Source organism: Emydura macquarii, unplaced genomic scaffold (genome assembly GCF_026122565.2).
Source record: "Emydura macquarii macquarii isolate MOO-44397 ecotype Brisbane River unplaced genomic scaffold, CSIRO-AGI_Emac_v2 contig_3530, whole genome shotgun sequence".
In the NCBI taxonomy this organism is placed as follows: Eukaryota; Metazoa; Chordata; order Testudines; family Chelidae; genus Emydura; species Emydura macquarii.
The window spans coordinates 7,977,002-8,002,349 of NW_027133667.1; the positions used below are offsets into that span (position 1 = coordinate 7,977,002).

The window sequence follows — 25,348 nt, forward strand, 5'->3', positions numbered from 1 at the left end:
CTGGAAGTAGCCTGCAGAGATTGTTGAACTTCCTGGTTCTATGAGCAGGAAGGCACTGAGACTAGTTCTGGTGATTGAAATATATTGTCGCTATGATCTGAACTTCCAGTAAAGAGGAAGAGCTAGTTTATCATGAATTTTCATGAGGTCAGTGTGACATTCCCCTCTGCAATCTGGACTGGTGCATAGCTGTCACCACAGTCCCTCACTTCTGGGGCCCATCTTGCACTTGCTCTGCTTTGTGAACACCGTGGCCGCGCCCGCGCTGCCCCCCCCCCCCCCCCCCCCCCCCCACTCCTGGGTCAGCCCATGCACAGCCTGCTTCAAGCAAGCAGTTTTTAATTTAGTGAGTGCTTCTGGGCAGCCACTCATGGGATTATGCAATAGAATGACCCCAGCAAACACCCCTGTCCCAGATGCAACCCTAGGAACTTCCATCTTGCAATGTTCAGTACTGTCCACTGAACCTTGCAAGCACATAATAGTTCATCATTTTATCAAAGAAATTGATATGCACCAGTTTTGTCACTTTAAATGAAATCTCTCCATACACCTAAGCCACATGCACTGCATTAGATAAAACAAAGTACAGAAAGATTAAATAAGACAGGAATATAAATCCAATTTGATCAGGATGAAATAAAAACAAATTGCATTCTAAACTAAGCTTAATACTTTCAGTAACCTTACAAAGTTAGATAATGCTCACCATAGGCTGGCTGATTCCTTCAGCCAGGTCCTCCCCCTGTGGACAGTCTTTCAATTGCTTGATGTTTTGTAGATGGAAGAGAGCAAAATGTCTCCTCTTTTAACGTGCTCCTTCACCACCCCCTGGGGTCAAGTGACAGACTTGGCAGGGCTTCCTTTCCTTGAGTTAGATGAGTCTCATTATCAATGCTTAGGCAGGCTAGTCCATTGTTCCTGGAAGAGCTGGGTTGTTTTATGCATGCCTTAATGAGGCGTGAACTACTTCACTGCTTTTGGAGGGTTTCACTTTGATCTGTCTCGAGCCATAACGCACACATTTGGGAATATTACATAGCAGAGCTTCATAACAATACATATGACATTGCTACAAACATACTACTATAACAGTAATGTTCAGTTTTTGGAATGCCCATGACATACACCTTGACATATTTTCCATTAAGAAACACACAATCACAGCATAAGGATATACATGGGGTGCCGTATGTCAGTCAGATAAGCCAAAAGAGATCCTTAATTTTCTTACTCTTTAATGGAAGAAATAGTGTTTGTACTAGAACATCAAAGTGTTCTAGGTGCTATACAGAATGAGGTCAATACCCTGCAGAAATGACAACTGAATTTTAGACATGGCATGGTTGTGGTTAACAAATAAAGAAGCCATTGAGTGAGGAAAGACCAGGATAAGAGTAGTAAGATTATGTTTACTCCAATTTGGGCATGTTTCTAGATGTTTGTGTTCAATTCTGTTTCATTGTGATACTCCTCTGTAACATGATGGAAAAAGTTCACAATTCAATTCAGTGTCCACAGTATTATAGGATAAACAATGTCTCTTTAGGCATAGAAATAAAGCCATTCTTAAACTGACTCCTGTATTTTGGTGAGGTCACTTACTTACATACAGAGTTTTTCCCCCTAACTTACAAACTGAGCTAAACTGTGGTAGCAATATTTTCTTGGGAGCCACTAAACTTCTTTGGTCTCTGTAGTTTCTCAACAGACACTATTTGCCTGAAGCAGAATGCTCGATCAAGAACCCAGAAGAATGCAAACCTTGGGAAGCAGAGTTCACTAGAAAACAAGAACCTCCCAAATCCTGGGAAATGCTTGTTGATCTAGAACAGGAACAGAAGAAGCAGAAGCAGGAATCTCTAAAGCCTTGGGAGTCTTGCATTAGGCAGCAGGAACAGAAGAAGCAGGAATCTCCAAAGCTCTGGGAAGCTCATCTTAGGGAAGAGGCGGTACAGAAGCAGGAATCTTCAAAGCCTTGGGAAATTAGTGTTAGGGAGGAAAAGCCGAAAAAGCAGGAGACTGCAAAACCTTGGGTAACGCATATTAGGGAGGAGCAGGATTCCCCAAAACCTTGGGCAACAAGAGTTCAGGAAGAGCAGAATCAAAAGAAGCAAGAATCGCCTAGACCTTGGGCAACAAGAGTTGGGGAAGAGCAGAATCAAAGGAAGCAGGAATCTCCAAGACCTTGGGTAACCCAAACTAGGGAGGAGGCAGAACAAAAGAAGCAGGAACCTCCGAAGTCCTGGGACACGCGTGTTAGGGAGGAGGCAGAACAAAAGAAGCAGGAACCTGTGAAGTCCTGGGACACCCGTGTTAGGGAGGAGGCAGAACAAAAGAAGCAGGAACCTCCGAAGTCCTGGGACACGCGAGTTAGGGAGGAGGCAGAACAAAAGAAGCAGGAACCTGTGAAGTCCTGGGACACGCGTGTTAGGGAGGAGGCAGAACAAAAGAAGCAGGAACCTCCGAAGTCCTGGGACACGCGTGTTAGGGAGGAGGCAGAACAAAAGAAGCAGGAACCTCCGAAGTCCTGGGACACGCGTGTTAGGGAGGAGGCAGAACAAAAGAAGCAGGAACCTGTGAAGTCCTGGGACACCCGTGTTAGGGAGGAGGCAGAACAAAAGAAGCAGGAACCTCCGTAGTCCTGGGACACGCGTGTTAGGGAGGAGGCAGAACAAAAGAAGCAGAAGTCCTGGGACACGCGTGTTAGGGAGGAGGCAGAACAAAAGAAGCAGGAACCTGAAGTCCTGGGACACGCGTGTTAGGGAGGAGGCAGAACAAAAGAAGCAGGAACCTGTGAAGTCCTGGGACACCCGTGTTAGGGAGGAGGCAGAACAAAAGAAGCAGGAACCTCCGAAGTCCTGGGACACGCGTGTTAGGGAGGAGGCAGAAAAAAAGAAGCAGGAACCTCCAAAAGCTTGGGAAATATCTAACCGACAGCAGACTGCATCGTCGCAGCAGTTACAGAATACTCCAAAGTCCTGGGGAGCTGCTAGTCTTGGGCCAAAGGAGCAGATTGGGCCCAAGAAGTTTGATGTGGAACCCAAAGATGTGAGTTGGCAGATGTAGTATTCACTGTTCTTAAGCTTATTATAAGGTTAGTATTTCAGACTAAAGCAATACAGTAGTCAGAGGATTTGTAAGAGTTGCACTGTGGATTTCTGTACTCCGATTTCCATGTCACTCCTGGTTGGGGTAAGTCAGATTTAAAGTGACAGTATTGCAAAACTCTGTATCTGGAAAGCAAAATGCCCTCCTTACTACTTGTATCAACCCCAGTAATACTGCAATTGGGCCTCAAATGAAATTTTTTTGCATGAGGCAGAATAGAATTAATTTAGCTCTTCTGCAGCTGATAGGTCCGTAAATATCCACTTCAGTTAACGTAAGCAGGTGTGACTCACTCAGACCAGGATCAAATACCTTTAGTAAAGGACTATGTACAAATAGCACTTAAGTAATAAATTTAGGCATTTAACTAAAATAGCATTTAAATCTATGAATATTTTTATTTGATCTAGAAGTTAACCAGCTAAACTGATCCTTTAGCTTATGCATTACTGGAAATGCATACTTAACCACTGTTATGGAATGTTTTGGAAACTCTTAAAGTGGTTTGGTTTAGTAATATAGAAAATGCAAGGTATTGCAGAATCCAACAATATGCCAGTTTAATTTTACGTTTCTTCTCACTCTTCCACAACTGTGTACACAAGTAGCTAATTTTAACAGCATGGATAAATTGATCTATGGTAAATAGATCAGTATCTGGAGATGCATGCTTCCAAAGTGATAGGTAGGCTTGATCTAAAGTTTAGCAAGACAATAGATGGGAAATCAAGAGCCACTGAAGTGGCTTTTCACAGATATTGTTCAACTCTACTTTTTTTTAAAGCTACCATGTTTCAATAAATGACTAGATTAGATGGACAGTATCAATGTAAGGTGGCACATTATTGAAAAGTGGATATTCTTGTATCTAGAGACGGGACCGCAGACAGAAGCATGAATCTGAAGTGAAACAAGTGGGTAACGTAAAACAGTGGGTGATTTTAAAAAAAGGGAGTAAGGTTATTTAGCAAAGCTTGTACATGTATAGTTGGTCTTTGTAAATACTTCACTCTAGTATATTCTAAATTTGCATGCTTCCACTGATTATTGCTAGTGTGGGAGGGGAAAGTTGGCTTTTTAATGACATGCTAGTAAACTTTCTAAACTTAATGTCTCTAGTCTTCATAGCTGTGTGCATAACTTGACATTGTACTAAAAATTAGGTTTACTAGAGCAACGTAGCCACTATAAAGTACTCAATGTTCTTAGCATTTTAAGATGTGTTTCAACTTCTAGTGTCTGTTTAGTTTCTAAAGCTTATGTTTGAGGTGCTTCCTAATGAGATGGCCTCTTATTTTATATAGGATGAAAAAACAGATGGATTAAGTGGTGGCTATAGCTTTGATGCTGTAAGAAAAAAGGAGGTTCTGCAATCAGCTGGAGAGAATTTTAAACTACCTAGGAGTCTTCAAAGCAGTGTACAGGTGGGCTAGTCAGTCAGATCAAACTAAAATGATACTCTTGGAGAGACTCAAGCATGCACTATCACTTGGATGTATAGGTGCACCTACTACTATGTACTGACTGCTCTTGCAGTAGTACTGCAGCATCACGCCATCAAATCTAAAAACATGTTTAGAAAAGGCATCATGCAGTATGTGAGATGCTAAATAGTGCGGTACCTTCAAAGTAGTCTAGTTTGTAGATGTCCTCATCTCTTCTAGTTTGAAGTGCTGGGGGATCACAAGCAGTGAATATTCTGGGTTATCTTTCAGACCATGTGAATTGTCATCTACTTGGTATGCATAACTGTGCTGTATGATCATGCATTCAAATATTTTTAAATGTGTGCAGTTATGTGCAATATCAAATATACTATTCCACTGTGAGTGTAGTTTTTATAGATCTGTAAGTCAAGACTGAAATAGTGGATGGTACACTTTCTTGTGCTATGAATTATGTATGACCTGGCATAGATGCTCTAACAGTTGAAGAAATATATTAAACTAACACAACTTTAGTTGCATGTAGCTTCATCTTTGAAGTCTTTTTCATAGAATGGAGGAAGTCCATATGAAATGCCAGGTGGCTTTAACCAGACTTAGTTTGGTCACAGCTTTGACTGCAGGAAAACTCTTGTGCCATACATTCTTTTGTACTAGAACATCCTAGTTCTGTAAAACTTGAACTAAAATAGCTTACCCTCTCAGTGGGCAAAAACTTGTTACTATAGACTAGCATCCTGATTTCAAAAGTGCTGAGCAACTGCAGCTCTAAATCACTTCAACTTCACTGCTCAGTGCTTTTGAAAAGCAGGCCCAAAGTCTTGTGGTTGTTCTTAAACTTGAATGTTACAGGAACTTGACTTCCAGCATTACACTAACACTGAAGTTACTGTAAATAAGATTGAACAAACATCTGAAAATAGATAATACAATGAAATCCCTTGGTAGTATACTATGTGCACACACTACTTTGTAGGCTTGACATAGATTCACTTAAATCCATCAAAGCAACACTGTTATCTGAGAGCTTTTGTTGGCAGGGAGTTTAAGGGTATGTCTATACTGACGGCGGCAAAGTCACCGTGGTCAATCAATCCATCTGGATCGATGGAGTGGTCAGTGAAGACCCGCTCAATCGATCCAGAAGTCGATGCTGTTAAACCACCCCCTCAAGTGGCATAGCGGTTCCCATTGGCACAGTGCACAGGGAAGGGAAGCACAGCAGTCGACAGGAGTTACGCAAGCTACTGTGTAGCTTGCGTAATTCCCGTCGACTGCCGCCGAATCGCCAGGTCAGTGCAGACCAGGGCTAAAGGCTATAAAGAACTACTCATTTTATTAAAAAGAACTGAAATTATGGAGTTGAGGTTGTTATATCAAGAGTGGAAGGGAAGAGTCTCACCCTTGCTAATGTGGTGGGTATATAAAATTATTACCTTCTGGAGCTGTATGTTGAAGAGAAGAAAAGGTAACTTTAATTCTGAAGTCCTCCATTCACTTTTGGGCTCTCTTGTACGCTGCAGTTATGCTTAGATTTTTGCATCTGATATGTAAAAGCTTGGAAAGCCCTCTTTAGCCAAGTCTGTACAACATAAATAAGCAGAAAATAGTCCTTTTTGAAAGTGTTTGTCAGGAGTGATGGAGAAATCTATGTACACAGATGGATAAGAGGGGATGATTGAGTAGAGCTGCAGGTGAACAAAAGTGGATGGAAGTAATATCTAGAGAGGGTGGGGAGGGAGAAGTGAGTGTTTTTAAAAAAAAAAAAAAAAAAAAAAAAAAACCCCAAAAATTCCCTAAGCTGTGAGAAGGTTAACAATAGTCTTGGTTGGACTCCACACAGGAATGACTCCATGCCCCAACCCTGTGCTCCACTAATACAAATGCTAGCTGAGAAGCCAACACATACATAGAGCTGCTGAGTGAGACCATCCCATCTGGTTCCAGAGTCAGAATCCCTCCCTATTATGTTGCCATTGCACTACAGAAGTCACAGTAATGCTCACTTGATTGAAGATGAGCAAACTAAAGTTTTTTGTTCCTGCATAACTTGAACTGAAATTGATCTACATATAAGTGTACCATATGTTTAATTGGCATAATACATTTATAAAACTGAAGTAATGTGGCTGCTCTTCTTCACCTCTTGAAGGTGCAGCTGTTTAACTACACAAACTAAAGAGAGGAAAAAGTGCCTTTGGAATCTCATGGAAGAATATAGCATGATTCACTTTCACTGTTCCCCACTTACATGACTTCTGTCCTTTTTCTAACTCTTCCCCTTGTGAGATTACCAGGGCAATAAAATAAACATGCAGAACTCCACAAGAACACACTCTAAACCAGAGTTGGCATTCATGTATGAAACATGTAACGGGACTGCTTGCAGAAGGTACAGAGTAACATTAAAATAAAACTGCGAAGCTTTGGACATTTAGTCAAACTTTATGGTGGTCATTACTAATGACTTGCATGCCTGTAGACTCTCCAGTAGTCCTCCATTTGTCACCTGATATCTTCCATCCAGTGTAATTGGAAGCAGGCCTACTTTCTTTTTGTCATATTTTCCATCAAACACATCTTTCAGTAGGTCTACTAGGTCATCCAGTCACTCAGTGCTAATACAGGATTGTTTCCTCGTGTACTGTTTAGTTTTAAAAGCTCCCAAACGAACGGGTTCTGCTATTTAAGCAATCTGTTCTTTCAACTGAAATGTTCCCCTTTCCAATTCTTGGAATGATTCCCATTGTGGGGGAACAACCTCTCTATGGATCTGGGAACAAGCCAGAATGGATTCTGTGGATTGGTTTGAGTATATGACAAAGCTAAAAGACCAACTAAAGTCTGAAATGATCTATAAAAAGCTGCATTCAAAATCCCTTTTCTTGAGGTCTGGGGTGTATATGTATTTCATGCCCAACTCCAGCAAACTTGTGCTAATGCAACATTTTTGTAGGAAATGCCACACTTGAAGCTTCAGACTGTAAAGAGCAAGTTTTTGAGATCTTAGTGCCAAGCAACCTTGCTTGTAGCTTTACCTACTATAGCTGCTGATTCTTTAAAAAAATCATGCAATGCCACCTCCCAAAATGGGCATGTACTCAATGCTGCCTTACCCATGACTCTGATTAGCTATAGGAGGGAGGTATACTTCTGAATTTTTGAGAATTGTGCAGCTTAGTTTTAAAAACACAATTATGTTGGCAATTAAACCTAAACTTGGATAGGAAGGTGTTTAGCTGGAGCTAGTATTAGAAGCTGAGTGTTACTGGTTTGGCTGAATAAATGCACCTAATTTTGTCTTGAACAAAGTATTGCGTAGGTGAAGAAACATGAAGTGAATTAATGCCATGAGCTTAATCCGGTGACTACAATAAACTGATTTCTGAAGTGAACGAAGTGTGACAACTTATACATCCAGTTTCATTCAGGAAATGCCAATAACACCAGTTTAGCACTTCCTATTCTGTGGTATTTGATTCTTAAACATCTGCTCTTGTGAAGACACTTGTCAGGCTACTTACTACAGGCTTTTCTTCTGCATCAGTTTTATATCCTCTCTCATCCTAATGTTAGGTGCCTAAACCTGGACATCAGTCAGCTGCAGAATTTTGCTCTACTTCTACTCTTCCAAAGGATCCTATACTAAGGAGGGAAAAACTGCAGGATCTGATGACTCAGATACAAGGGACTTACAACTTCATGCAGGTATGTGTACAGGGCTCAGGTCCCCATTGTGCCAGTGGTAATGCTGTAGGAAATTTGTAACTTATTTTATTACTAGAGTGGAGCTAGCTAGTATTGACTAAATTAATGAAAGTTTAGCAGATTACTAGAATATTTTACTTCTATGATCTTTTTTGATCTGAACAATCCTAATTTTTCCTATTTTATGAATTTGGTAATCTTTCTAAGGAATCCATCCTGGATGTTGATAAAGCTTCAAGTCTAATTGGTTCATCACAACCACCTTCAGTAACTCCATCAGGTAGTCCTGTAGGTAGGTAAACTCTTAAACAGAGTCTGAGTTCTTGAAGTTGGATGGCGCAATGTTTCACTTGCACGGTGCATCACCAATAGCTGTAATGGACAATTTCCTCAGTCGAATCTGACCATCTCATTCATAATGTCTAAATCTAATCCATAACATTTGATTAAATAGCTAACAGACTTTTAGTCACTTCCACAACCGTGTAGCTTGATACAGCAGCACTTAAATTTGTGACAGTTGTCCTGCAACCTGACACATGGTCAAGTTCTTATGGCCTAGCACTTTGACCTTTCATCTAGGATTCAGTCCTTCAGATTGTACTTCTGTACCTATCAACATATACAGTTTTATAATATAACTGTAACAAACTATGGAACCCATATACACAACTGTTGCTCTAGAGGCAATAGGTAATACTGGACTGTCACTAGTTATGTTGGTGCAGGCCTTTGTAAGGATCTATTAAGGTTTTAAAACAGTCCTGTTGCTATTCAAATGTATGAAGAAATTGTTACAAAACAGGGAAAAGTCAATAATGGCTATTGTGGAATGAAAGAAAATCTAAATGTTCTTTCATCTACCGCTGTTCAAATTGAGTAAATTTTTTTGAATCATTCGTTGTCTTAAGTCTTTCTGTTGCTGAAGACTGCTCTGAATGATCTCTAACTTCACAAAATTAATCTACACTTCCTAAATGTGAGTGACTAAGTTTAGGTATTTTATTCAGCTTTCTAATATGCTTACTGTGTGATGTGTAGTAAGGGCTGTGCAGCTATGCGAACTTAAGATTTTTTTAAAAAAAATCTCATCTTTGAATTTATGCTGAAAAGCTGTAGTTTAACTTTAAGGCAGATGTATGTTGCTTGACTAATCCTTATTCTTACTTTTACAAAGCTTCTAAAGAACAAAAACTGTCGAGTCAGAATGATTTTCTTCAACAGCCACCACAGGTAAACTTAAAATAAGAGTACTGCTCTAAAGAAATAGATGACTGATTTTTAATATATGTATTGTGCCTACAGAAATAACTAAAGAATTGTATATGGAAAACATGCCAAAATACTGCTATTGTGAAACAGACCAAATAAAATTAGTAAGCTTATTTTTATAAGCTCTTCAAAGCTAACTCCCACCAGATATATAGCTCACATATTTCAGGCTTTATATTGAAAAAAGCTTTGTATGCCGTCTTAAGTTCAGCGTAATAGAAGACAAGTGAAAATAACATTTTTATAAGCTGCTTCACAGTATAGAAGATGTATTTGGATTTAGCCTTCAATTGCTAGCACAACCACTAGAGTAGTATCTCTTATTGGACCAACTTCTGTTTGTGGAAGAGACAAGCTTTTGAGCTCCACGGAACTCTTCAGTTCTGGAAAGAGTAACCAGAGTGCCACAGCTAAATATGAGGCAGAACATAGTTAAACATAAAGGGTTATAAAAGTTGCAAGAAACCACTTAAAATGAAGTGAGTATTTAACACCTGCAATCACAGGGCCAAGGAATGTTAGTAGCTTATGAATTGTAATGAGCCATGGAACCAGTGTCTGAGACCGTGACTTAGTTCCTGGCAGAGTTAGGAATTTAAGTTCACAACACCTTCAGGAGATGAGCCTGGGTAGTTTTCCCTATGAAGATGAGGACTGATAAGTCAGATATGGAGTGATCACTTTGACAAGTGTTGACCCACATGTGATAGGGTGTTCTTGTCTTGTCACTTTTCTGGGTGAGTTCATGTGTGTGTAGTGATTGTCTGTCTGGTTTCACCCACATAGTTGTTGAGGCATTTGATGGGCTGGATGAGATACATAGAGGTACCTGTTGTGAATAGAAATGTGTAGGGCCTGCATTAATCTAGGCAATATACAAAAATCAAGACAATTGTTTTGCATTGCCTACCTTAAATTTGTAATAGCCAGGAGATGCAATTGACCTTGACCTGTCAGTGTGCCTGTTGCAATATTTTCTGAAGAGTATACAAGCATTATTCTCCAGTAACTGTATAAGGAAGTAATTTTTGTTTCACTCATTGTCATTTCAGACCACTAGCACTTAAGTTTTTTAAATAAAACTGTTCAAGAGGCTCAGCTAATATATTTAAAAGCAAATCTAAAAGCAACTTGTAAAAAAAAAAAAAAAAAAAAAAAAAAAAAAAGGATCAATTTTCAAAAATAATACTGGATGGCAAGCATCATGCTTAGAGCAATATCTAGATGTAAGGAATCCTATATAATGGCCTATAGGCAGACATAACTTAATAAAATTCCAAACATTAGCATAAAACCAGAGCTCATTTCTAAAGTAAGTGTCCACTGCCAGAAGGCTTTTCAGAACTACTAGGTTTGAGCACTGTTACCTCCCATCAACTTTATCTGAAGTAATTTCTCTTCCTACCAGGCTGCTGCTTCTCCCATGACCTTGCATGGCTCAAATACTTCCTTAGCATCTGCTGATCACACTCTTTCTGGTTCTGAAACTGATGATCTTATGACACCACAGGTAAAATATCAAGGCCACATTGACACTTCCCACTTGTGAGCCGTCATTATGTTCCATTTGATAACTATGTCCTTGCAGAAAGCATTTGGTGGGGTCTTATTTAGAGCCATTCATTCCTCTCAACTGTTTAGAGGTACTGCTGTTGAGTAAACAAGACTGCTTTCCCTCCTTATGTATTATGTCCTGATTCCAGGAACCAAACAAGTCTCCATATAGAAATGCAGAATTTCTAAGCTATTACACTGTCTGTTTTAAGGGAGTTTAGCATAACACTAACACACATACTATTGTGCAAATGTGTTAAGTGCTTGCTTGTATTGATTCTATTCTAGGTGTGTGCGTGCTCATGTGCACAGTCACTGGAATTTTTTTCCTTGTTGGGCCAGCCAGCTATGGGTTCTCCATCCAGGGCACTGAGCCTGCTGAGGAGCCACCCTTGATTCCGGGGAGCAGACGGGGGCCCTGCCAGCTTATGGCACCATCAATGCTGGAGGCATTTCAAGCAGCGAGAGACTTGATAGCCCTCCCCTTACCTCCCACAACTAGACTTTCCTCAGTGCCGGGAAAAAGGAAAGCACCAATATCAATAGGGAAGCCTGCGATGGGCCCCACACAGTAGTTACATCGCTCCCCTGAGCCATGCTGGAGCTTGGTATCACTGTGGCCCCAGTGTCCAGTGTGGAGAAGGTCTCCTCCTTCTTGGCACCAGTTCCCAAGATCGTACTCCCGGTCCCTGGCACCAAGGCGGCTCAGCAGCACTGATCCTGGCCTCCTTGGAACTGGTCCTCAGCACAGGTCCCAGAGCTCCAGTCTGACACCTTGCTCTCCAGCATTGCGCCACTCAGCACACCATTGGTGCTCCCCAGAACATCATGGGACCTGGGATTCCAGGCACTGGGCCTCCTTCCCACAGCATCGTACCTCAGCACCACAGGATAGCTGGATGGAGGAGATGTTAGCCCCTCCACGGTCTCTGGGAGAGGAATCCTACTCCTCAAGCAATGACAGGGAACCCATGGCCCGAACCAGCCAGTGTCAACCATCAAAGGCACAAGAGCTGCGTTCAGGCCCTTCAGTATCAGGTTGGCCCCAGGGTCAGTGGCCAGTATAATGGCCGTTTTGGAACCTGTGTGGTTCCTCATGGCACCAGGGTCCTACTCTTACTGGTCATAGGGACAACGCTCAGCGGTACCTGTGGGCCTGGAGGAGGCTCAGGATGAGGCATCAGATGTGGGCACTGAGCCTGAGGAGCAGGCAACTACATCAGGCCCCTTGCAGGAGGAGGAGATATCACCACCTCCCCCAATGCTGCCATAATATTCTTCATCCCTGGTTGAGGCAGTAACCTCAGGACCTTCAGTCCTGTTGAATGATTTTCAAACCCACCAAGAGCTCCTCAAGAAGGTGGCCTCCAATCTGGGCTTAGTCAGGGGAGCTCAAGGAAACCACGGACAGCCTCTTAGATGTGCTGGCAGTTTCAGCGCTGGCCTGGGTCATACTGCCAGTACACAAGAGTGCTCAGTGGTCATGGCCCTGTGGCAAACATCTTCTCTGCCACCAACATCCAAAAGGGCTGAAAAGAAATACTGTGTCCTGGCCAAGGGATTTGAGTATCTATTCACACACCCTCCCCTGGGATCTCTAGGGGTGGCAGCTGCTAATGAGCAGGATAGACAGTCAGATGAGCTCGATCCCATAAATAAACTCCAAAAAGTTAGATTTGTTTGGAAGGAAGATTTGACAGCCAGCCTCCAATTTAGAATAGCCAATCAGCAGGCATTGCTGGGAAGGTACAATTATAATATCTGGGACTCCCTTAAAAAATTTGGAGATGTGCTGCCACAGGAGCAGGCACAGGACTTTGCCACCATCTTGGAGGAGGGCATGGCTAGGCTGCCCTGCAGGCAGCATTGGATGTGGCTGACTTGGTGGCAAGGTCTATGGCCTTTGCCATTTCTGTGAGCAGGTGCTCATGACTGCAATCAGGTCTATCCCAGGAAGTGCAACAGTCCATTCAAGACGTTCTGTTTGGTGGTGGTGTACTCTTTTTGGATCAGACCAACTCTAGACTCCAGGAGCTAAAAGATTCAAGAACCCTGTTAGGCCTATACACGACACAGGTCTTGAGACAATAGTTTTGTCCTCCTCAGCAGCAGCAGCTTAGGTTTCAGGCTCCATGTTTCAGCCCCTAAAGGAGGACGGATAAGGACAGGGCTTCAAAAGACATCACTGCCCTGACCTACTAGTCTGCTCCCCACGTGGTGTCATCTTGGTGCTCAAGTGGGCAACACCAGTCATTTCTGAGGGTGCGTCCAAGGATGGCGTTCCAATCTTTTTCTGGGATCCATCTTCCCAGTTATTCCTGAACTGCCTTGCCCCCTTACTTCCTGCATGGGCCTGGATTACAGTGGATCATTGGGTCCTCAGCCTCTGTTCACTGGGCTACACCTTACAGTTCTCTTCGCCTCCCACTACCCCCACCCTCTCCCTTTCCCTTTTCAAGGACCACTCTCACAAGCAAGTTCAGGAGGTGAAAAACCTTCTCCAGGTGGGGGCTGTGGAGGAAGTTCCCATGGACGTGAGGGGGAAAGGTGTTTGCTCCCAAACTTCCTCATCCCCAAGGCAAAAGGGTGCCTCAGACCCATCCTAAACCTGCAATATCTCTGAACTGGTTTCAAACAGAACAGGGCAACTGCAGCCAATCTCTTTAAATGGAGGTTTTCTAAAGACCCACATTAAGCTAACTTCATCTGATGTGTGCCCACTGACTTATTTTGATGATGCGCTACCAGCTCTCCACCTGGCTGATGAAATGGCTGGGCACATTGTGCGTGCGCTTATAAGTTTTAAGCTGTAATTCAGAATTAGGGGTCAGCAAGTATTACTATTTTGGCGTAAGGAAATAGTTTTAAAACTACCTTGTCAATTCTGGTTAGCGTTTGCCTAGTTCGACAGGGCCTTTACTCGTGCATTTCTTCAAAGATGCACAAACTTACTTATCAGGATGGGTAAATGATTTTGCCTGCTGATAAACTTGCTGAAGAGCTATGACAAAAATAGTCTAAATCACACACACAAACTACCTTAAAGAACATTAAGGTTGCAAAGTCAAGCATTCAAGATGGGAAATTGCAATTAAGGCTGCCTGGGCACCATACCTTAATTTGAAACACCTCCCTTCCCCCTGTGCATGTGATTAAAGAGCATACTATAGTATGTAATCACATACTTTTTTTTATGGGACTCCAGCTCTGAAGAGAATAATTTTTATCATGGGTATTTCCATGGTCCTCATCACTACAGTATCTGGTGCTTCACAAATTAATGAACTTGCCTCACAGGGGTGAGCTGAGGATAAGGGAATAGTATCCCTATTTTATAGATAAGGATCTGATGCACAGTGTAAAATCAGAAGTATCCACTAATTTTGTGTGCCCAATTTGAGACATCTAGGACCTGATTTTTCAGTGTACTTAGCATTATATAGCCCCTATGTTCAAAGCACAGCTCCCATCAACTTCAGTTGCAGCTGTGAGTGCTCAGCAGCTCTACAAATCAGTCCCCTTGGTCTCAGTTCAGGCCTACAGAAAATGAGGAACACATGTGACCTTGTGGAAAGCTTGTTGAATTATTTGTCCAGCATTACATAACTCTGGAAGAGGCAGGGCTAGAACCCAGTTCCCTAGGGCAGCATTCAACTGACTTAACCATCAGACCATCCTTTCTCTTTCTGCAATCCGATGTTCTCATTCACTACACAACTTCTAACAACCGAGGCAAGGGTCCTAAAGACTATAGTCTTCACTACACAGCCCTGATTCATCCCCATAGTGGAGTGTGTTCAGTGTCTTTGATTCATGTACAGTCTGGATTAACAGGTAGGAGCTGTGAGGGTGCACAGCATGCTCAGTGAGAATGGAATCTTTGGCGATCTTAGCTGTTAAACTGTGAAGTCTTGACTGAACGTGTGTAAACTGATCTTTCAGAGCCTTATAACTTGGCCCAATTTGGATGGATTTTCACAAGAACAGCAAAAGATACATTCCTGACAGGCCACCCTTGCCAGATTTCATGTTGCTGCTTCAAAGAATGGGGATGCTATAACTTAATCATAAGAATGTTTAACATTGCAAAATGTTTTTCCCTCTATTCTGTTAACTGCTGAACAATTTTGGCTGAAACCTTCCAAACTATTCAGCCTACCATGGAAAACTTCAGCCTAAATGGTTGGTTTGGCTCTACCTATATTTAAGGATAACTTTGGGACTTCTATATTAAATTTAGCATAGGATTCAATATTTGAAATTTTCATGTGTTAAACAAGCTGTGTGCATCTTCCATGCTACACATAGTTTTGTAAAAGATTTAGGTCCAAATAAACACAGTAGATCCAAAGTGAATATATTAACTGTGTTTTATTACTATAACTCCTTTTTAACTCTAAACTTCCCTATTTCTGCAACATTCTACTGGTTATTAAGCTACATCTGTCAAGGTTTTTGTCCTTTCAGACATCAGAACCAGTTTCTCAAGACACTGACAATTATACTTCATCTCAGCCACTTTATCCGACAAGCCCATGCATCTCTGAGCCAGTAATATCCAGAAAGATCGAAATTGCCCAGGTGAGTTAATTGTATGTGAAGGGCAGTAAATCTCTGCTTATAAACTTAACTTGAATAACTCATTCAAAATTAATAATGTAAATCTGAGTGACTAAATGCTTTGGGTCTAAATTAGGCTTTCAGTTTTATTTAATATGTTAAATACCTGGTCTCCCTAGTGTAGCTCAGATAGCTGGAAGCCTTCCTTTTTGTTAACCTTCTGCTTAGGGTGAGCGGAAAGACTAATTTTAACTATCTACAGTGCTCTGGTATGCTACCAAAGCATTTTTCTGCACTGATCGTAGCACCCTTCATTTTAGCATTAGAGGGGACAAGTCTAGAGTTTAATGTACTTGCACACAGTGCTGAATTGACTGAGTAAACTGTTGCAGCACTATAGTACTGACCACTTTGATAAATAAACATTTGAACTTCCTTGTGGAGGGGGAAGGGCGGGGGAAGTCATAATACCTATATAGTCTCTGGGATCAAGGAACTACTTTCTACGTTTTGAGGCATACTTTGATTTTTATACAATAGCATGCCCTTCCTAATATGATATTTCAGTTGTGGAAAAAGCTGTCTATATTCATGTTGTAGTTCCCGTTTGTATGAAATCATGATGGGTGGTATATGTTTAGTCCATGGACATTCTTTCATTTAGTCAACAGACTGAGTAGATGTACTGATTGCTAAGGATGCACAGCAAGATTTGAAAGTGTAAGCAGAAGCTATTCTGTTGCTTTGCTATGTCCAAATATCACCATCCTGCAGAAACTGCTGACTTTTGACCTTCTAGGCTTTAGAACAAATTAACTTGTGTTACTGCCTAATAACTATCAAGTGATCTCTCATTACATTTTTATTCCTCCCTCAGGCAATTATTCCCCTGCCAAGTGAGCCACAGTCACCACTGCCTACTTCAAACACCTCCATGTCGCCAATACCACAAGGACAAACCTTTCCATCTCCTCCAGCAAGCAGCAGTTCTGTTACCATAAATGCAGCTCCCTTTCAGTCTATGCAGACTGTAAGTACATCTCTTGTAGAGGTTAAACAGGAAAGCATTCATGACAAAAATACTTACTAATTACTTCAGCCTCAAAGCTATTAAATGCACTGTCCAGATTTCAGTGCAAAACTTGATAGCACATACTAGAACTAAAGACCTGTCAATATCAAAAGTCTACTCTTAAATTTTGGCTGTTCCTATCTTTCTTTTTATGCTTCATTAGTAGGATATCTCCATGAACTGAAAAGCTCTGCTGCAGCCATTGTGTAGGTCAAAATCAAACACTACACCTTGTTAATGGTCAAATTTTATTTATAATAGGTCAACAATTGCAAGTGACTGAATTCCTAGTATACTAATTTGCTAGTCTAATCTGCTAATAAATCTCAATTCTATTTTGTCAGGACCTTCGGTTTGTAAACTTCAAAACTTTTGAGAAGTGCTAGATGGGCCTTGGAGCCAATTAACTTCTGAAACTACCAGTGGGGGTTGCTACATAGCAAAATAAGGCATTGTTTTCAATTCATGAGGCTGGCATGTTCTCTAAGATTAAAACCTGAATTTCTGACCAACCCAGATGGTAGTGGTTTTATAGTTCACTGAGTTATGTCTAGCCATGCCTAAAGATTAGGGATTTGGCCCCGTTTTCAGCTTATTAGGAGTCTAGTCTGACTCTGTTGCTGGGAAAGGCAGATGGAACTAAACCATATGAGGGGGAGGAAAACTGGAGATCACTGTTGAAAGGCATGCTTCTTCAAATGATTGTTCACATGGATTCCTCTCTTCGTGTGCATGTGAGAGATCGCATTCTCTCAGCCTGAAGTGTTGGTTGGGGCTGTGTCCTAGATGTCCTTGTGATCCTTAGTCCAAGGGCATAAAGGGTGGAGAAGGCCCAACCATCCTTCAGTTCCTCCTTACCACCCATGGCTGTGGTACAGAACCCTTGCCATTTCGTCATCCTGCATCATGCTAGTGTTAGTTGTGCTGGTAGTCTCTTGCCCATTGGCAAAAAAACCTCCGAAAACCTGTCAATACTCTTAGGCTAGAGACTCCCTGCCCCACATAGGCTCTAGCCACATGTCAGAAACAAAATCCTGGGATCAAAATTTGCCCATTGTCTGGAGCTTTAGATGCTGCTTAATGACGAGGTGCCTTTTTTTGCCTAGAGGAGGATTGTATTCTTGTACCATGGCCTTTTCTAAACCACTTCAGTGCTGGAGAGGTCTGCCTAAAATTATTCTTGCTGGCTCACTCTATGCAAGCCTTCTCAAATACCAAAAGGAAGGCTGTAGCTAGATATTGCTCCTACATCACTCCTTCCCTTCATCCCTCATTGAAGTACGGTAGGGAGTCCTCTTCTACCACATGCTTCCAGCTCCCTCCCCCTTTGGGTAGCACAGTGGGAACTGAGTTGGGATTCAGGGGAGGACAGTCAGCAGGAAACTTTTTTGGGCTAATTGCAAAAATCACTCCTGGTATCCCTCTTGTGCTCTATCCCAGTATATCTATATGAGCACTGGATGCCCTTGTGTACAACTATAGTCATGGAAGTCTACATTTTTCTGCCCCTTCCAGGGTTCAATCCCTCTCCTGAAAAAGGCAGTATAGATCAACCCAGCTAGGTCAGCTAGAACAGCCTCCGATTCTGGGAAGGCAATGAGAAGATCCTCCTAGCTTCTTTCCTCACAATTTCCAGGGAGGTCCAAATTACAATTGAGGATCTTCCCTTTGAGGGTAAATGAGCTTTTCAGTTCCGAAATGAATGAAGTCCTCCATTCAATGAAGGACTCCAGGGTGACGCTGTATTCTTTGGAACTGCATTACAACCTGAAGCAGGAAATAAGACCAGTCTTCCTTCAGGCAGCATCCCCATGCCCATTATTATCAGCCTCAGGACTTCAGAGCCACTGAAAGAGAAGCATGAGAACCTTAAACACTTTGTGTAGCCTGAATTCTGGTGCCCAAGATTGACTCATCAATGAGATGGCTTTAGATTTCACATTACTTTATCCTCCTGAACTAGTGTTTGGTTTTTGGTGGCTGGGAATCTCTGCCATCCCAACAACTTGTGGAATTAGAGGAGATCTATAAGATAGAAATAATAGCCTTGTTGCTTTTCCTCTGGATTATTATATGCCTTATTTGCAAATGATAGATCATTAGAAATAGAAATCATTAAATTATCCCAGGCCAAAAAGTTCAGATTGCGTAATTTCAATGTATAGTGACAGAACTCCATATAGATGGCAAAGTGGCTTGCTTTCTCATACAGACAACATAGCTTGAATTATTAAGGCAAGCCGTCTCCCATTTCATAGTGTCACTGTAACATACGATAGATAGCTACCTTACTTGTATGTGATTTGCAGTTAAAGGTTGAAGCGCAAGTGCTTGCCTGATCTGGTACTGTTTTGAATTTCTTGGCTCACTGAAGGTAACAAAGGTCCTTGTGTAGTGTTCAACTACTTTACAAGACAGTAGTAATGTTTCCACTACTGGTATTGCTAAAGACTAAACAAACCTTCCTTTTGAGATGCTGAATTTGTCCGTGAATTATTCTTAAGACACTCCCAAAACTCTTTTCTAGGATTGACACTAAGCATCCCACAGCTTGCGTTGTGGCAGCTTTCCTGAAAGTCTCTTCTGAGGCTGTCCTTTTCTGAACTGCCTCTGCTTGGTTAGTGTATATCTGTAGTGAAAATGAAAGCAGAAAAGCTCTATGCATGTGGCTAGCTGCACAGAACCCGTTTCCCAACTGAAAATTCTCTAACTCATCTGAATCCCAGTGTGATGTTCAGAATCCTAGTAGTCAAACTATTCACTGAAGTTTGTACTAGATCTCTGGATCAGGATTTGGATTTCAGTGAGTTTGGTAAAACAAGGCTATTGCCAGCAGTAACTAAACATTACAGTAAGAACATTAAAAATTAATATCTGGTGTTTGAAGGAGGTGAGAGGTTTTTTTTGGGGGGGTTGGGTAAGGCACTGAACTAGGGCTTGGAGATCTGAGCAGAAGTCAAGGCTGACAGACTATGCCCTTGGGGGGTTAGTCACTGCTTCCAGTTCCTGCATCTAAAATGGGGTTAGCTGTTCCACACTTTGACTGAAGAGACAAACCTGATATTCTTCAGGGCATGAACTCTCTCCCACTATGGGATGTGTAGAGGGTTTAGCACAGCTAAGCCCTGAACTCAGTTGGAGTCTTTAGATGGTACTGCAGTACAAATGGTGAGGTATTAATCAACACTTAAGCTTTTGCTTAAATAAAACATGCTTTTTTTTTTTTCCAGGTATTTAAGGTGAATGCACCTTTGCCTCCACGTAAAGAGCAGGAAATAAAAGATGACTCCTCATACCCTACAGGATATAACCAGAGTTTTTCTACAGCAAGTACACAAACTCCTCCTCAATGCCAATTACAGTCCACTCATGTTGCAGAGCAAAATGCTCTTTCACAAGAAACATTGCCAACAGGTGAGAGATTCTTTGTACATGGTTGTAATCTTTAAAGTACACTCCAGTCTGAAGAGTGGTGATCCGCCTGACACTTCAGTCCATTCATCTGCTCCTGAACCTTTACTGCTTTTAGTCCAGTTATTCCCTGCAGGGATAATAGAGATAAAATGGAGTGAGGTTTGGATTTTATTCAGTTAAACCCGTGCGGCTGATAGTGTAGTAACTTAAGTATTGCTGCCATTAATAACATATCTAGATTGTTCTTACTGTGTGAAGAGTACCCAGCCTGACTTTCGATCCCAATTGGAGTTTGCAGGACTAGCGGTCTGAAACTAGTTATCTGTAAACGAAGCAAATTTGCTCAAATTAAGTAAGAGCAAATTATTACTTGGACAATCACTTACAGTAGAATTGCACTTCAAGGTGACTGGTTTATTCAGTGTCTGCTGAAATGTACTATTTTTAAACATGAATTTTAAATTACGAACATGGTGAAAAGGGCTGCTCTAAAGAGTGCATGCGCATATACACACACACTGGTTGCAGATGCAATTTGATCTTTGCACAGTTGTGTGTAACTGACGGAGACTTCCCAGTAGGCAAATTTAGTCACCAAGAAGTGGTGTTTATTTGCACTACACAAAGATTTAATTTGGTGCTGTAGTGGTGAGCTGTTTCAGTTAGGACCATTCTGTCTGGAATCTCCAGTATTAGCTGTCTGTGGCAGTATTTGTTTCTAACTTTGAAATATGATTTCCATCTACCCTCAATCCCCTGAGAATTTGCATTAAGAAAAGCCTGTGTCTGCAGGATTAAACTTGTTTTTTTCAATGTTCTGTTTTTGAAAAAAACTAGTTAGTTTTGGCTTTTGTAGCATGCTTGTTTGGGGAATTCTTCTACATAACTCATAGCTGGAAAGGTCCTGGGAACAGAGGTAGTGGCAGTAAGTGAGGGGAGAGCTATTTTGTTTGCACTGAACTTCCATGGCTTCAAAAGGATTTGAGCTAGGGGAATTTATCACTGTCCCATGCTGGAAGCAGAGCTGGATTAACTCTTGTGGGCCTGGGGCTATTAGATTTTTGTGGGGCCCCAGTAACAAGTCTCTTTCCTAATTTAAAACAAAATGATCACAATTATGGCATCCAGGCTATTAACGCTATACTAAACTTGTCTTTTAATTAACATAAAGCCATTCTGTGGTTACATTTCAGTTTTAAAACATGTAGAACAGAGGGTTGGCAACTTATGGCACACGTGCCCAAATGGGGCACACAAGATTTTGAGCGGCACTCTCACTCACGCTGGGTTCATGTCACGTGGGAGGAAGGGACGAGAGGCAGCTGCACACTGCTGCTTGGGGATGGGAACGGCTCCTCGCCAGGGCATTGGGCCCACGTCATGTGGGAGAGGGGTGGGGATTTATTTTTGCAGGGCCCCCCTTAGCCCGAGGTCCTGGGCTGCAGCCCCTAAAGCCCGTGTTAATTCAGGCCTGGCTGGAAGTGCAAGACCGAAGGGTGACAATTGTGTGCTAACACTGGAAAAAGTAGTTGCGGGTAAATTCTTCCTCAGGCATTGTTTCAGTTTTTGGTTCTGGATTCCATTCTCTTAGGAATGAACTGTTAAATGTTAGTATACTCAAGTACTAGAGCAATCCTTTTTTTCCTTAGTTTACATATGCTTTGTGTATAGAGACTGTAATTTAGTCCTTACTTAATTTAAACCACACGAAGTTAGCTAGCAATGATAATGCCACTTGCTACAGGTCAGTGAGGACCAAATACTGCACATATAGCCTGATGATATTAGAGGAGGTAAACAGGAAAGCCTAACCACTCCTAACTTAAATGTTACCTTTGTCACCATTTTCATGGATCTGAAATTTAGAAGATACATGGATTAAACAAAATACTTGATACCCAATGTGAAAACTTTGTAATTTGTTACTGAAAAAGCCCCCGATAATGTTAAGATTTTATATCTCCGTGGAGATAACAGTACCACAATTCTCTGTATTCTATGTTTAAGGAGCGATTTAAGAGGGAGGTTCTTAGTACATGGTAGGATGTTCTTGCAAGCCCCAGTTCAGACTGAGGCAAATTTGAGCTGAAAGATTTTTAAAATTCAGATGTAACCAGAAGCATCACTAAGTTCAAAGGCAAATCAGGAGCCTGTTGCATATGAAATTGACACTGCTGTCTTGTCAGTTATAAATAAGTAATTCAAACTCTGAACTCAGATAAGCATATGCAGTTGCCTTTTGCCTCTAAGATACTATGTGCAACCAATGGCAGACCTTTGTTCTTTAACTTATCTGAGTCAGGGATTGCACAACCTATCAATCTTTTCTGTTTTAACAAGTAGAAATGTTAACACATTTCTTTGTTTATACAAAAAACAAAAAGAGCATATATCAAGGCTCAAGACACTCCTGCTATATATTACAAAATAAAATTAATGAGCATAAATCCCCCATAAATCTGATTGTCTTTAGAAGCCCACTTCCACAGTAATGTGAGAGCCAAGAAAACTTATTCTGGAGTTGAGAATGTTCTACTACTAGCCCTACTTAAATCTAAGGAATCCAATGCTTCTGTTGATTGTAGCTGGCAGAATAACATGAGACAAAGTAGTTTCAAGTAGCAATATCCCCAGCTATTTAGGGCTTGACAGGTGGAACCAACCTAAATTCAAGCGAGAAACCAATAGGAGACTTGTGCGGTTCATGGGACATTGGTGTCATATACTGCCACTGAGAAATACCACTTAATAGGTCAGCCACCACTTTATTCACTAGCTTAAGTTTCTGGATTGATTCATAGTGTAGTCCTCTGTAGAGCACCTCCAAATAATGCAGTGTGGAGGTGACAAAGGTATGGACCACTGTACCAAGGGAAACCTCTTAAATGAATCTAATCAGGCACAATGATGAGCATTCCTGGGTACTACGATATTGGGGTTGTTGGATTCCCCAGATGTGAAGATGAAGGTTTTGTTCCCAGCAAGTTACTAATCAAAGGAGCTTGGGCTCACCATATGACTGTCTCCACTAATCTTAGCAGCATCACATCATTTTCACCTGGACTGAACATCAGCCAACTAGCTCTCATTTATGCACCAAAAGTATTTGTGGTGTACTGTGGCTGCTGGACTCAGTATGTTAGGTTTACTATTTTAGTTATCCCATGACCTAACTGGAAGACAGTGCTGGCTTAAAACAATGAATAAACTCTTAAATGCACAGACTCAATTTGTAAGGGCTTGTCACAGGAGACGTGTATAGCAATCCACTCTGTGAACAGACGTGGATTGAATCTGTACTCTGGGTTCAACCAGATTCTTCTGGGAAGTAGGAGACTTGATAGTGGTACTTGTATGTAACAATCTTCTGTCTTGTGCATCCGTTCTGTTCAGTGGTGAAAGCTATGGTTCAACATTCTGTAGGGCTAATGGGAGGAACATTATTACTTTATATTTTTAGTGCAGGAAATAAGAGCTGTAAAATATACAGGATTTAGAGCTTCACTCAAACATAATTTCAATGTTGAAATAATGTATAGGTATAGTAATTCACTGAGCTGGCTGTCTAATCTTCTTTTTAATTGTTTCCTTTGTCTTAAACAGTTAATTATCAACCCGATGGAGCTGTTCCTGTAAGCAATGGTAGCCTGGCCTTTTATCCAGCACAGACTAATGTTTTTCCCAGACCGACTACGCCTTATCTCAATAGTCGTGGATCTGTTAGAGGATCTGCCAGAGGTGGGAGATCACTGACCAATTCATATCGCTCCCCTGGTGGATACAAAGGTATACTTCCAATTGCTTCATCAACTCCTGCCTCTGAAAGGGTCAGTTCCAGCTGTAGTAGAGGATATAGCTCTAGAACCAGATACTTTTAGCTTTTCGGGTTATTGCACAATAGCAATGAAATTAGGAAAGTGCAATATACCATATAAAACATAACACGCCTATAACAATAATACTATAAAATGCTAGAGAGGGTGGAAGAGGCTTGCAGGAGGGCTCAACTGCCTGTGCTCCAACAGGCATGAGTTCACTCCTTAACTTTTCTGCCCTGGACCCCTCTTGACCTCTCTGAACTAGTAAACAGGATTACTGGATTACTTTGAAGTGGGGTAGGGGAGAGCTGGAAGGATCTTGGGGACCAGTTTTGGCCTATGGGCTGTATGTTTAACAACTCTGCTATGGAGTGTGGTACTATAGTTTGTGATTAGATGGACTTTATTCAGTCTCTCATAGTATAAATGGGTTACACTTCATCAATTTCAATTTATTTGGGACTCTGAATCCTTATTTTCTATGAAGCAACCTCATTAGTTGCTGGTACTGCTTTGGTTTTCCTGATACTAGTAGCTTACTATGCTTAATGTGTAGTTTAGTGTTCACTTTATAACTACAACTGGCCTCATATAGCATTACCTAAAATGTATAAACTGTCACCAGCATGTGTTTACAGTAATTCTTCACTTTGCTTTAAAGCCCAGATGCTGGATTTTGCCAATGTCCTTCAGTCTTTGCAGATTTAAGTCCTGCATCTTATGCAAGTGCAACAACTGTCACTTTTGCGGGAGAGCATAAATACCGTTCAAATTGGAATGCACTCTCTGGTGTCTGGGCGCTATTTTCTTAAGTTCAGAAACTGTCATTAATGTAATTGTCTCTGAGGTTCTTGCAGACCTACAATGTTCAGAATAAATGAGTTCTAATAAAATGCTGTTAATGAATTATAATTGAGACCTCAATGGTTATGCCATGCTTTTGAACTCAACAGAGTTGTTCTGAAATACAGAATAAATTGTGTGTGCATGCACACATTTTATAAATTGTTTTTAAAAGTTGATGCTGATAGCACCTAAAGGGAAACTCTTATTTGAATGTAGGTAACATAAACTGACTGTGGCATTTTAATTTTATATTTTGAGCAGGTTTTGATGCTTATAGAGGATCACCTTCAATACCTAATGGCAACTATGGTCAGATGCAGTTTCCTAGTAGAGATTACCCTGGGATGCAATATTCTCAAAGGGTAAAGACTTATTTTTCTTTCTTGTAGCTTCATGTGTCCTGCGTTTTGCAGGAAGGTAACTTTTAATGCCTCGTCTTAAGGTTTGTCTACAAACTAGAAAGTGGGAGTTCAAATTTCATAATACAAGAATTTGGTACAATACACAATGCTATTTAAGTTTATTCTTGCTTTGGATAACTTTTCTGC

The 25,348-nt window shown here is 41.3% G+C and overlaps 1 protein-coding gene across 1 annotated transcript in view; it reads left to right on the forward strand.

Moving 5' to 3' along the window:
* Positions 1-25,348, forward strand: part of CAPRIN2 (caprin family member 2) — a 56,198-nt gene that overhangs the window by 26,690 nt on the left and 4,160 nt on the right. The window contains exons 9-21 of the mRNA XM_067536329.1: positions 1,701-2,384; positions 2,773-3,051; positions 3,984-4,025; positions 4,416-4,535; positions 8,133-8,264; positions 8,472-8,556; positions 9,442-9,497; positions 10,945-11,046; positions 15,558-15,671; positions 16,528-16,680; positions 19,953-20,136; positions 23,740-23,922; positions 25,062-25,162. Of these exons, the coding sequence (XP_067392430.1) occupies positions 1,701-2,384; positions 2,773-3,051; positions 3,984-4,025; positions 4,416-4,535; positions 8,133-8,264; positions 8,472-8,556; positions 9,442-9,497; positions 10,945-11,046; positions 15,558-15,671; positions 16,528-16,680; positions 19,953-20,136; positions 23,740-23,922; positions 25,062-25,162 (2,235 nt within the window). The remainder of the gene's footprint in view (positions 1-1,700; positions 2,385-2,772; positions 3,052-3,983; positions 4,026-4,415; positions 4,536-8,132; positions 8,265-8,471; positions 8,557-9,441; positions 9,498-10,944; positions 11,047-15,557; positions 15,672-16,527; positions 16,681-19,952; positions 20,137-23,739; positions 23,923-25,061; positions 25,163-25,348) is intronic.